The sequence below is a fragment of the Lepisosteus oculatus genome, chromosome 6 (genome assembly GCF_040954835.1).
Source record: "Lepisosteus oculatus isolate fLepOcu1 chromosome 6, fLepOcu1.hap2, whole genome shotgun sequence".
NCBI classification, from domain to species: domain Eukaryota; kingdom Metazoa; phylum Chordata; class Actinopteri; order Semionotiformes; family Lepisosteidae; genus Lepisosteus; species Lepisosteus oculatus.
The window spans coordinates 56,297,318-56,309,934 of record NC_090701.1 but is presented as its reverse complement, the minus strand read 5'-3'; the positions used below and the strand labels follow the sequence as shown (position 1 = coordinate 56,309,934).

The window sequence follows — 12,617 nt, the reverse complement described above, 5'->3', positions numbered from 1 at the left end:
ATAGGCTGGGTAATGACACAAGGATCCTTGGATAAAACTTGTTTCATCTACCAGCAGAAATTCAGATACCTCAGCAAATAAGTGACTTAAGCAGTGATGTATCTGATGGAGCAATACAGCATAAAAAATAAACACTTATCAATTTAGGTTCAGTTGCTGCACATAGATAGACCTATGCAACAAAGATAAACTGTCAGCAAAATTGTGTACTATTCACCCACCACTTTGTCATGTTTTTTTGAAGAAAAAAATGAAAGCCAATATGTTGTATAACCAAAAGTGATATCTTTATCACACAGATAGTTACAAAAATGCAATAAAACAAACCACACAGACATCCTGCCAGCTGTGAAAGTAGGCACAATTTAGACGAGTAAAACCAATTTGAAAATGCAGGACGGCGATCATTTTGAAATATTTTTTTTTCCTTTAAGGGAAGTGACACCAAAAGACCTCAAGAAGTCCAGTAGCAAATAAAAATAAGCTGAAAAACAAAACATCCACAAATCATAATATCTACAATAAGAAGCAGTGGCTGAAAGAGCAGAGGATTTTGTGAAGGAGAAACTGAAATCAAACTGAAAGGGATAAAGCGGAGCTGAATTCCTGCCTTTCCGACTGTCTGATTGTCCCTTCATGGTCGATTAAATCCTGTCAGATCTGCAAAGCCCGTTGTCTCACAGAGACTTTGCTATTATGTATTTTTTGATATAAGGGACAAGTCAGTTTTATTTTAATTGAAAAAAAAAACATTATTCTGCATTAATTATGTGAGTGACATTTGATTTATTTCTAATCTTGAATACTGCAACTCTTTGAAAAATTAACAGCATAAAACTTCTTTTTATTACTTGATTTTTTTTGGGGGGGAGGTATTTCAGCATGAAGGTAGCCAAAATGCGGTGCACGTGCAGCCAGTTTAGGGCAAATTAACTTTGGCATTGTGCTAAACCTAGTAACAGCTAAAGGTAAAACACAGTCACATTTCTTATCAGTTAATGGGACCAATGAATCGCAAAGATGAAACAAATTTGTAGAATAGAAACTTAACCACACAATCAAACTGAGATAAAACCACCACAAATAGACTCTCTTTTTGGTGGTAGCATAGGCCACGTGAAACTTTTTTCATAGCAATACAGTAAGCCTTAATTGTGTAAACAATCACTTGCGTTTTGCCACTGACACCTCTTTTTCTGCACTTAGGGTCCTGGTGTCTGATTTTCCCAAACTACGATTTGTGATTTTGAGCTCTGAAACCGTTAAAGGAAGAGTGATGAGGCACTGACCTCTATACTTAAACACTCTGGCCTGTGGTACTTATTGTCTCCTTCGGTTCGCCTGCTTTGGTCAGCACCCAGAGGACCGCTCTGGGTCTCTGGCTCCACGTCACACTCCTGTGTTAGACGCCCCTCCGTCTGATCCCTCAGTGTGGACTGTGGGGGGAGGAGCAGGGGCAGGGGGCAGGGGTGCATGGACGATCGGTAAACAAAGAACGAAGGCCGGGGAGGGCAAATAAAGAAACACAAAAAAAACGGGTGAAGAGGACGACTGGAAAAACAGAACAAAACAAAACTATAAGACAAAGAAGAGTGTGAAGAGAAAAAACAACTTGAACACGGTGGCGTAAGAGAGTGATGAGAACAGAACTAAAACGAGGACGAGCAAAATCATGGGCTGAAACATCTGGAAAGAAAACAACAAGGAGAAAGAGAGAGGAAAAAGAATGCAAACACCGGTTATGAGGCGCATGCAATGAGGGATGCATGAGTCAAAACCAACAGCTGGCATACAACCATGACCGAGTTAGAGACGCAGGGCGTGCCCTGGCTCAGTGCCATGCAGACAAGCAGTGCCCAGTGAAGACTCTTGTGGTGGGACTCCTGAGAACATGCAGTAACTTTATTACTCGCATACAATCATCAGCATCATTAACTATAAGGCAAGAAGGGCTTGGTGTAGTCCTCCTACCAATTAAACTGTAAGACTCATTCAAAATTCCAGCTGAAAATGAAGAGGTTGCTCCTCAAAAGAGAAGACGGCTGTGTGACTTAACAGAGAGTCTTGTGAACTCAAAACTTCTTGGGGTTAGTTTATACCAGGGGTCTCAAACACGTGGCCCGCAACGGCTCACGTGGACTAACAAAAAGTTACCAATAAAATTCAGTCGTTGTGGTCATCTGATACATTTTTTTGTTCTAGAGATTCATTTCCTGTTTCAATCATCGCCTTGGAAATATTGTAGCGCCCTCGCCGGGTGATGAAGCGGAGGCGCACCCGACTCCTGCATGCGCCGCGGTGCAGGCTGGGAACTGTAGCCGGAAGATGGTCCGTGGGCCTGCAGAGTGACCACTAGGCCATCCTGCTGATGGAAATAGTGACTATGAAACCTAATGTAAATAGTAGTTAATTGTTTACTCCTGTTTTGTCCCATGTCTTGTAACCACCTTTAACCAGCATACGGGTCCTATTCATAGCCCTTGTGAGTTTGTTAATCCGAGGAGCTGGTGTGTACGTCTCTGTTGCCTGATTGCTGGCTGACAGAGTGCTGTTAGTAAATAGAGTAGACGGACAGAAAAAAAAGGTTTCCGAGGTGCGTCTGCTAGAAACATACCAATGATTGGCAGTACGTACAGTACGTATGCAAACAGTTTTTCTCGTCAATGAAGATCAACAAATCAGTTTTATGGTCAAGACTCACTGATGAACATTTCTGAGCAACATTGCGATTGGCTACTTCACGTGTTATTAGGCCTAATGTTGACGTTCTGGTCTCTGCAAAACGCTGTCAACAAAGCAGCCAGAATGAAGAACGTCAGGAATAACCTCACATGATGTCGAGGAGATTGAGTAAAGTTAACCAACGTGTTTCAAATAAAAATTTCAGTTTCAATTAAGTTTTTAATATTTGATGCATTTTGTGTGTGTATGAATGCGGCCCGCCGATTAGCGCATTTTATCTAATGCGGCCCCCACATTCATTTGAGTTTGAGACCCCTGGTTTATACAAACAACCATATGTATATACCATTTTAATGTTTTCCACAAATAATTAGCAGGTATGGGCTGGAAACACAGATATTTACAAATCATCAATGTCAATTACATGTTCCTTTCCTTAAAATTCAAATGCAGATCCCTATTTAGCAACATCTTGTCCAAGCCTGCTGTTTTAAAGAATCGCTTCATCCACTCATGTTTCATGCTTTCGTGATCGTGGTGAGCTCAGTTTGTTGTTCTTTACAGAACTTTACAGTCTTTGTTTCTTTCCCATACATTACTGAGGATGGAAAAAACAGATTTGCTTTTGAGAGTGTGAGAGTTCAGTGGAAACCTCTGGGGGAATAAGCCACTGACCTCAGTCACCTGACCAGTTGCTGCGTGACAATTGGTCAGGTGACAGTTTAAAAATGAGGAAGTGGAGGCTGTGCTGGCAGTGTCTGTCAACTGGAGGCCAGAGAGCAGATCCTCTGTGAGCAGCCTGGCCCGAGGGGGAGGGATTCACCAAGAAACCATGAGTTTTGAGATTCTGAGCAGTGTTTGGAAGTCTCAAGAGAGATTTGAGACCGCTGAAGGTTTTGAGAAGGGTCATAGTGAGAGACCAATCTAGAGATTGTTTGGAAGCCAGTAAGCAGATCAGTTTCCTGGTATGACAGTCAGGGACAGTTCAGTGAGTATCTCAAGAGGAGCATAGGTTTTGTTTAGATTTGTTTATGTGGTTGCGGTGACGGCTGATTTTAGCCTGTGTGGTCTGTTCAGGACCGGCCTGGTTTAAAGATTCTGTTATGGCATGCCCAGTGGGCTGTGACAGTGGATACCAATATTTACCTGCTCTCATCATATGCAGTTTAACATATTTTAAAAAATGTTCTATAGTGTCATCCTGCAGCATTGACATGCAGAAAAGAAGCACTTACTGTAGCTTCAATTTAGAAGGTATTCACTGATACAGTACCTTTAAATATCATTCACACAAATTTAGGGATATACTTTTTAAATTAATAACAGCATTGTTCTATATATAAATGTAAAATAAAGGTTAACAATACAAAGCTCACCTCAGATAGAAAACAAGAAAATTTAAAAGTGATTCTTTAAGTTCAGCAGATTGGGCAAGTGCGACTTGGTTACACCATGCCTCAAGCAGAAGTACATGGACTGCGAATATCAAGTTCGAAACTATGGAACTGAAGATTTCCCAGTGCTTTAGCTGAGACTGATCCTACATCTACAGCAGACTGAAGTACACTCGCTTCTTTTCAGCACTGGGAGATCTTGTTGCTCTTTAAGCACAGGAAGAAAAAGAGCTATACCAAGCACTTATGGCATAGAGTAAGCAACAGAAGAAGCAGCTAAGACTAGCAGCAGGAACAGCATGGTGGAAACCATATTGCAGAAAAGCACAGCCTGACGGTTGGAGGTCTGCAGTGTGGCCACTTCTCTTGAAGGTTTGAATTGACCTTACCATTTATACATCAACAGAGAGGAAACACACTGACGATACGGGAGGCCATCAGGGTGAATGTGATTATTCAATTTTCTTTTCATACGGAGATCAACTACCTTAGAAGTTTGTTTCATTGTTATCTTTTGGACATGATATTCTGACTTCTAAATTGTGTCAGGTAATACTCATTATCGCAGAAATCAGCCTCTGAAAAATAATATTAGTCAATGTTTCTTTTTTATCCTGAAATTTCTTTTGAAGAATAAAAAGACAGTGGGCAAGCAGCCACATTAGGAAGACAACTTGACAATGCTCTGTCCAATGGTGAAATTTATCTACAGCAGTAAAACAAAATACAAAACAAGAACATGTTGTAAGAATAAAATATCAATTGACAACAAATGTAATGATGCTTCCAAAAGACAAACACAAGAAAACACCTGCGCAGTAGAACTACTTATTTTTGTTTAACGGTGTGTTTAGAGCTAAATAATGCAAGACTGTAAAATCCCTTTGCAAACAATTTTTTGTTAAAAATGTTCACAACCCAATTCAAGTAAGGATCTTTGTTTTTGAAAATAGATTTTACATTTCAATTGTCAAGTTAATATTGTATATACCCTTAAACAAAAGAAACTTAAGGTTTTTATTCCATGTCAATAAAGAGGTAAAAAAGATTCTGAATAATTTTGGTAAAATAATTTCAGGGTTAATGTGCAGGACTTGCTTGTCGGTGTCCTCCATGACCATGTCTTGCTGACGGATGCTTCCAAGTTCCACTTCAATTCGAAAGGATAAATTCCCGCATAAAATTAAGACCCGAATCGTGTGAAACATCTCCGGGACATGGCGGATAGTCAGGTGTGTCAAAACAAAGCCCAACATGAGCAGGGTATTATCACCAACCCCCAAGCTCAATGCTGCCAGGGGCGAGCACAAGAGAGACTGAAACTTTCTTGTGATTTCTTCCTCTGAACTGGTTTACACAGGAGACGGTCGGGTTTGAACGAAAAAGGTTGTTTAAGTTTGAAAATAAATTTGAGTGAGGTTTCTTTTACTTAAGATTCATGTTTTATTATAACAGTGGCAGCTTCTTTATTTGTGGCCGCCTACGTTTCACATGGGGAACACATGCTTTTACTACCACTAACAACATACAGTAAGACCTCGGTATTTGAGAGGGCGAGGCCCCTTGCAGGACCAATGAATGGCGAATTTGCAAAGATGGGACTTGAAACCTTATGGGGAAAATAGGTATGCTTCTGTGGCAAGAACTGTTTTTGCCCCCCTACAGTATAATTCATGTTAATGCATTGGGAAAACAGATCTATCAGATCACTGTTTTATTATATCTCACCCTGTATGACAGTTTTTTCATCTTTCAATCTTTCTTTAGTTTTTATATCTTGTTTTTATTATAATAATTGTAGCGCTGATGTACTGTCATGAAGTTGACTGCAGCACAGTAATGACAGACAGGAATTTAAATTGTGTGCTCACTCCCTTCCCTCTCAAACAACTCACCCTCTTGACCCTGCAGTTTAATTACAGTATTTCTTTTCATTTCTTTTGTTATTCGTTGCTGCGAGACACATGAGAACTAAGACTGTGGTAACTTAGGGGACGTTGGAGGGCTTTTAAAATTATTCTTTTATTTCGTAGCACAACACTAAGTCACATACAGGCATAGCTCACAATGCACTTCTACATAAACATGTTAACTCTGTTCACGAAGTTGTGTCTCTAATACAAAGACCAACTCAGGCTGGGTGATTTACAGTAGATCTGCAAGATGAAGCTACTTTGCTGCCTGTGAAACGGCAAATTTGGTCCGTGAACGCAGAAATTGTGATCCCTAAAGATTTCACGCGAATAGGCGTCATCGCAAATATAGCACTCGCAAATATCGAGGTTTTGCTGTATCTGGATTTCATATATCAAGTGCACTGAATTTATGCTGACCAAGAAAAAGGCGTAGTCACCTAGACACTTCAGTGCCTCTTTTAGACATTTTAGCCATTCATATATGTTTAGCTGCTACTATAGATCCTAATCGAATCACAAGTAGTGGTAAAGAAAGGCACAAGACCATCTCTGTCCTTAAAATGACTTCACTAAAAGGAAATAATTTCAAACAAATCAGCTCATTTTCATATGGGATATAGCTATTTTTTTGTATTAATGAGCAGAAGCCATCTGCAGGCCTTTTTCGAAAGTAAACCGTAACAAAAAAAGAAGCAGAAACAGCACGTCTTGCACTGCCTCCTCCACGTTCTTCTGCCGGGGAGGCAGCGTGGGTCCTCTAATGAAACGGAATAAAAAGCGCTTGCCTACCTGGAAGTCAGCGATGAGGTCCTTCCCTAAGGTGCCAATAGGCGAGTCTCGTGACATTGAGGTGACCCCAGACAGGAAGCTGGCTGACTCCGTGAGGTTTGGCATGGGGGAGAGGTCATCCACCTGTTCCCTGAGGCCTTCGCCGATGTGGTCCACTTTCTCCATGAAGGTATGCAGCTCTGTCCTGAAGGCTTTCATGCGGGCATTGATGGCATCCAGTAGCTGAGGCTCTGTCTTGCCCTCTGCTGAATTCCCATCCCCTCTGAACTCCTCCTCAAGGGCAGTCCCAGTCATCACCAGCACCTTCGCATCATAAATTAGGCTGTCGGTGTCTACGATAAGGCGATCTACGGTTTTCCCAAGCCGCTCTGCTTCACGTTTCACGTTGGCTAAAGTCTCCGTGTCTTCCTTCTTCTGCTGGACGAGCTCCACCGCGCTCAAGTCACTCATCTCCGAGGGCTTGCCACTCCCAAACCCCGAGGTCTTCTCGAACAGGTCCTCGGAGTCACTCTCCCCACCCACCGGCCCTTCCCTCTTAGGGTGCAGAAAGAGCGACCGCCCCATCGTTTCCTCTTCCTCGCCGTCCTTCTTGCCCGCGTCGCTCTCCGCGTCGCTGTCTCGCGGGCTGGCCGTGCGCAGGCCGAGATGGGAGACCAAGTCGTACCGCTGCGCGTTAGAGATCAGGACACGGTTTTCGTACTGCAGCTTCATCACCTTCCCGCTCAGCTCGTTGATCTGCAAGCGGGCTGCTTTCAGTTCCTCCTGCAGCAACCCCCCCCCACTAGCCCCGCCGGCGCTGCCTCCGTTCGGCGATCTGGGGACCCCATCTTCCTCCGCCCACCTGGCCTCCTGGCTCGGTCCGAACTTGAAGCGGTTCAGCTCGGTGGTCAGCTGTCTGTTGTGGTCCTCTATCTCGGAGATGGATCGCCGGAGCAACTCGGCCTCTTCCTCCACGAACTGCAGGTGGCGCCGGAGCTCTGCAGCGGACTCCAGGGAGTCCCCGTAGGGGGACGTGGGCATGCTGGAGATGTGCTCCCTCCCGAGGCAATCCTTTTCGTACTGACAGCGAAGGTCCTCGTTCTCAGCCCTCAGCCCCCGGTTCTCCACTTCCAGCTCCACGATCTTCCTCCCTAGGATGTTCGCTTCCTCCTCCACCAGCTTGAGGCGCAGCTTCAGCTCGGCCTCCCGGGTGCTGGGCGGGCCTCCGCACTCCCCTGTGGGCAGAGGGCTGTCGACATCCCCGTAAACCGACTTGTACTTCTGCAGCTCCTGCTCCAGCTCGTCCTTCTCCCGGCCCAGTTTCGCCATTTTCTTGCGCATCAGAGCTGACTCCTCCTTGGAAAACTGGAGTTGGCACTTGAGGTCGGCGCTGTCCTCCTAGAGGGAAAAGGACGACGACGAACGAAAGCTGCTGTTAAACAGAGACGACAGTCGACCCAAATATAGTGAACTGTACAGATTCTGTTGTATGAACCCATTATTCTGATATTAGGGAATATAAATCAATTATCCTAAATACTGAGAAGTATTAAATAAGAAACAAATCATTTGAGAATTACATTTAACTACACATTGAAACCTGTTATCACCCAACCAAAGACATTTAAATACTAAGGTGGGACAATTTTGTCGGTGAATGAGTTTAACGCTTTACGTGGCGGGTCCTCCATTATCTGCTAGCTATGCTCGCGCCCAGTGGAGCGCAGACACTACAAGAGCATTTATTTCTCTCTGGGAAATCATATGGCACTCGGCAAGAAGTGCTGCTTGTGTTTGGGGATTTGGGGGATTACGATGTACACCCCAATCCAGTGCATCCCAGACGTGCTCTACTGGGCTCATGCTGGGTGAATGGATATGGCGATAAGTCTGTCTCATTGTGAAACACACAAGATGGAGGTTCTTGTTGGGTTCTAGGGGTGAGGACGTCAGTCACGGGTAGAGCGTTTCTTTTTACATCACAGCTGTAGACAGATCGGTGTGCACACAAGTGTCAGTCGAACCCGGACACTGATATTCCTACGTTTCAGCATCCCAATAGCCTCTAGCCTTCTAGCTAGTGCCAGCTGGATCAGTGCACATTTCCCCTGGCTTGTTCGCTTGATCACAGGCCTTGCAAGTCACCAAGATGAGTTTTTCACGTCTGGTTAATTGATTGTTTGGAGATTAGCTGAATGAAATGATTTTTTACTGATAATTTGTGAATGTATACTTCTGCGGTGAAATTGGAAACAAAAGCCTCTGTTTTCAGGATAGTTTAGGATAATTTGTCGTTGGGATAATTTTCCTTTGGTGCCTGTCAAGGAATAATGGATAAAATACAGAAATTTACTTCTATTTTACCTCACACAGTACACATAATTTTGGGTATTTGATAGAAATAAACATAGCCCTTTAAAGCACAATATACTCAGTCAATAAACAGTGAATTCACATTTTGCCTTTACACATATCATACTCATGTCTAATAGGAGTACAATTTATTTAGGACATTAAACGGCTGCTGCACTTCTCTTCTTGTAGTTCAGTTTTAGAAGAGCCTTACAGTAAAGGTGATTTGCAGACCATCTCTACAATCAGAAATAGTAACTTGTCAATGAAGGCCATTTTACATCCACTACAATGACACTTTAAATCTTTGCAGAAAATTAAAATGTTTCTTTTCCTGACAGAATGAAACCAACCTGAGCTAATGACTTCTTCTCCTTGTGCATTTCCCGACTCCCTCGTCTCTTCAAGGAGCTCTGGAAAATATAAACGCAAGAAATAAAAGCCAAAGGGTACATATTTTAATTCACTTTCATTTCAAATGTACACTTGTACAATTGACAAAACTGCCTTTGAGGCAGACAGCTCTACTGTTATTTCTCAAGGGAATTTATTTCATGGAATTGTAAGGATTTCTGTAGAAAACACTCAAGATTGGGCTTAGTGACAAATTAATCAAGAAAGAATCATTATATATGCACAATGAATTGGGTAAATGTTAAGCTTTAAAGAAATAATGCTGTGGCTCCTCAGCCAAGCCAATTTGTATTTTACTCTTTCTTTTTACCTTGCTGGGTGGAATGAACCTGTACTCTTCTGGCACACTGAGGTACATTCCCACTCTCTATTTAGGGTAGTATTGTGTAGGAGACAAAGTACGCAGATGACCTATCAGAGGATTAGGCCCATACATTAGCTATTACTTAAAAACATCCAACTAATTTACACTTTTCACTACCCATGCAATTGGAAAGCAAATTAGCTCTACCAAAACATGTAATAAAAAGAAGACAGTAATGAAATGATACAATTGCCTATATATGTACTATACTATATACTATATACTGTATGTGTACATACAGTGCCTTGCGAAAGTATTCTGCCCCCTTGAACTTTTCAACCTTTTGCCACATTTCAGGCTTCAAACATAAAGATATAAATTTTTTATTTTATGTGAAGAATCACCAACAAGTGGGACACAATTGTGAAGTGGAACGAAATCTATTGGATTTTTGAAACTTTTTTAACTAATAAAAAAATGAAAAGTGGGGCGTGCAAAATTATTCGGCCCCTTTACTTTCAGTGCAGCAAACTCACTCCAGAAGTTCAGCGAGGATCTCTGAATGATCCAATGTTGTCCTAAATGACTGATGGTGATAAATAGAATCTACCTGTGTGTAATCAAGTCTCTGTATAAATGCACCTGCTCTGTGATAGTCTCAAGGTTCTGTTGAAAGCGCAGAGAGCATCATGAAGACCAAGGAACACACCAGGCAGGTCCGTAATACTGTTGTGGAGAAGTTTAAAGCTGGATTTGGATACAAAAAGATTTCCCAAGCTTCAAACATCCCAAGGAGCACTGTGCAAGCGATCATCTTGAAATGGAAGGAGTATCAGACCACTGCAAATCTACCAAGACCTGGCCGTCCCTCTAAACTTTCAGCTCAGACAAGGAGAAGACTGATCAGAGATGCAGCCAAGAGGCCCATGATCACTCTGGATGAACTGCAGAGAACTACAGCTGAGGTGGGAGAGTCTGTCCATAGGACAACAATCAGTCTTACACTGCACAAATCTGGCCTTTATGGAAGAGTGGCAAGAAGAAAGCCATTTCTCAAAGATATCCATAAAAAGTCTCGTCTAAAGTTTGCCACAAGCCACCTGGGAGACACCCCAAACATGTGGAAGAAGGTGCTCTGGTCAGATGAAACCAAAATTGAACTTTTTGGCCACAATGCAAAACGATATGTTTGGCGTAAAAGCAACACAGCTCATCACCCTCAACACACCATCCCCACTGTCAAACATGGTGGTGGCAGCATCATGGTTTGGGCCTGCTTTTCTTCAGCAGGGACAGGGAAGATGGTTAAAATTGAGGGGAAGATGGATGCAGCCAAATACAGGACCATTCTGAATGAAAACCTGTTGGAGTCTGCAAAAGACCTGAAACTGGGACGGAGATTTATCTTCCAACAAGACAATGATCCCAAACATACAGCAAAATCTACAAAGGAATGGTTCACAAATAAACGTATCCAGGTGTTTGAATGGCCAAGTCAAAGTCCAGACCTGAATCCAATCGAGAATCTGTGGAAAGAGCTGAAAACTGCTGTTCCCAAACGCTCTCCATCCAACCTCACTGAGCTCGAGCTGTTTTGCAAGGAAGAATGGGCAAGAATTTCAGTCTCTCGATGTGCAAAACTGATAGAGACATACCCCAAGCGACTTGCAGCTGTAATCGCAGCAAAAGGTGGCTCTACAAAGTATTAACGCAAGGGGGCCGAATAATTTTGCACGCCCCACTTTTCATTTTTTTTATTAGTTAAAAAAGTTTCAAAAATCCAATAGATTTCGTTCCACTTCACAATTGTGTCCCACTTGTTGGTGATTCTTCACATAAAATAAAAAATGTATATCTTTATGTTTGAAGCCTGAAATGTGGCAAAAGGTTGAAAAGTTCAAGGGGGCCGAATACTTTCACAAGGCACTGTAAGTACTAAGCAAGATTATTATGGCTGAACGCTGCTACTTTAATCTAGACAGCACACAGATAGGACCCATATAGGGGATACGATGTCTTTTCAACAGCTTCTTAAGTTTCTACTCCTATACTTGAAAAGTAGAAAGGAGAAAGCACTGCTTTGGCTGTACAGCTTTTTTTCAATTGTGTGGCAGAGTAAGAAAGAGCAGAGATGTTATGGGGTGGGCAAGAGGGGCAAGAGAGGGAAAGTTGATAAAGAAACAGGATTCCAGGAAATGTGCGAAAAGCTGAAATCTGGAAATGAGTGGAGAGACTGAGAAACAGTTAAATAAGAGGATAAGTTGGTGTGTCTTCCTGGAGTCAGAGTACTTGATTCCCCGGGAAAGGATGCAGACACTTACACTTGGGGGTGATAAATAATTATTGACTAAACCGCTCAGTCAAATCCTGATTTTCACCAGTTTTTTAACCCCCCCATTTGTAACAATATTTTATTTATATGCAAAGGGGTATTTTCACTAATACAGCACTACTATTTATATGGGCACAGCTGGTAAAGGACTGTTAGAAGTGGCCAGTTTTTTATATGGTTTTTTATTTTATAAACAATCCAAAAACTGCGATCAGAAATCAGAGCAAAAGAACCCCTCCTACACCCCTCCGAACCCCACCTAGAGTGCCAGCCCTCTCCTAAACGGGAGAGGAGGAAAACTGATCAGAAATCCCACGACTGCAACACTGAATCAGGTCAATGTGCAAAAGCTTCAGACTCAGCCTGGTAGAAATGAAGGCAAATGAAACCTGGGTCTGCTTTTGCTGTCTTATAACCTTGTACTTTTGGCAAGTATTCACTGAAGATCAAAAGGC

At 42.5% G+C, this 12,617-nt stretch overlaps 1 protein-coding gene across 3 annotated transcripts in view; it reads right to left on the bottom strand.

Moving 5' to 3' along the window:
* The window catches only part of LOC102683809 (microtubule cross-linking factor 1), a 79,221-nt gene that overhangs the window by 26,558 nt on the left and 40,046 nt on the right, over window positions 1–12,617 (bottom strand). For 2 of the 3 annotated variants that reach the window (XM_069191612.1, XM_069191614.1), the window contains exons 4-6: window positions 9,466–9,525; window positions 6,782–8,158; window positions 1,290–1,436 (exon numbers count right to left, since the gene is read on the bottom strand). In XM_069191612.1, coding sequence (XP_069047713.1) covers window positions 1,290–1,436; window positions 6,782–8,158; window positions 9,466–9,525 — 1,584 coding nt within the window. The remainder of the gene's footprint in view (window positions 1–1,289; window positions 1,437–6,781; window positions 8,159–9,465; window positions 9,526–12,617) is intronic. The other variant, XM_069191613.1, reaches the window with a different exon arrangement.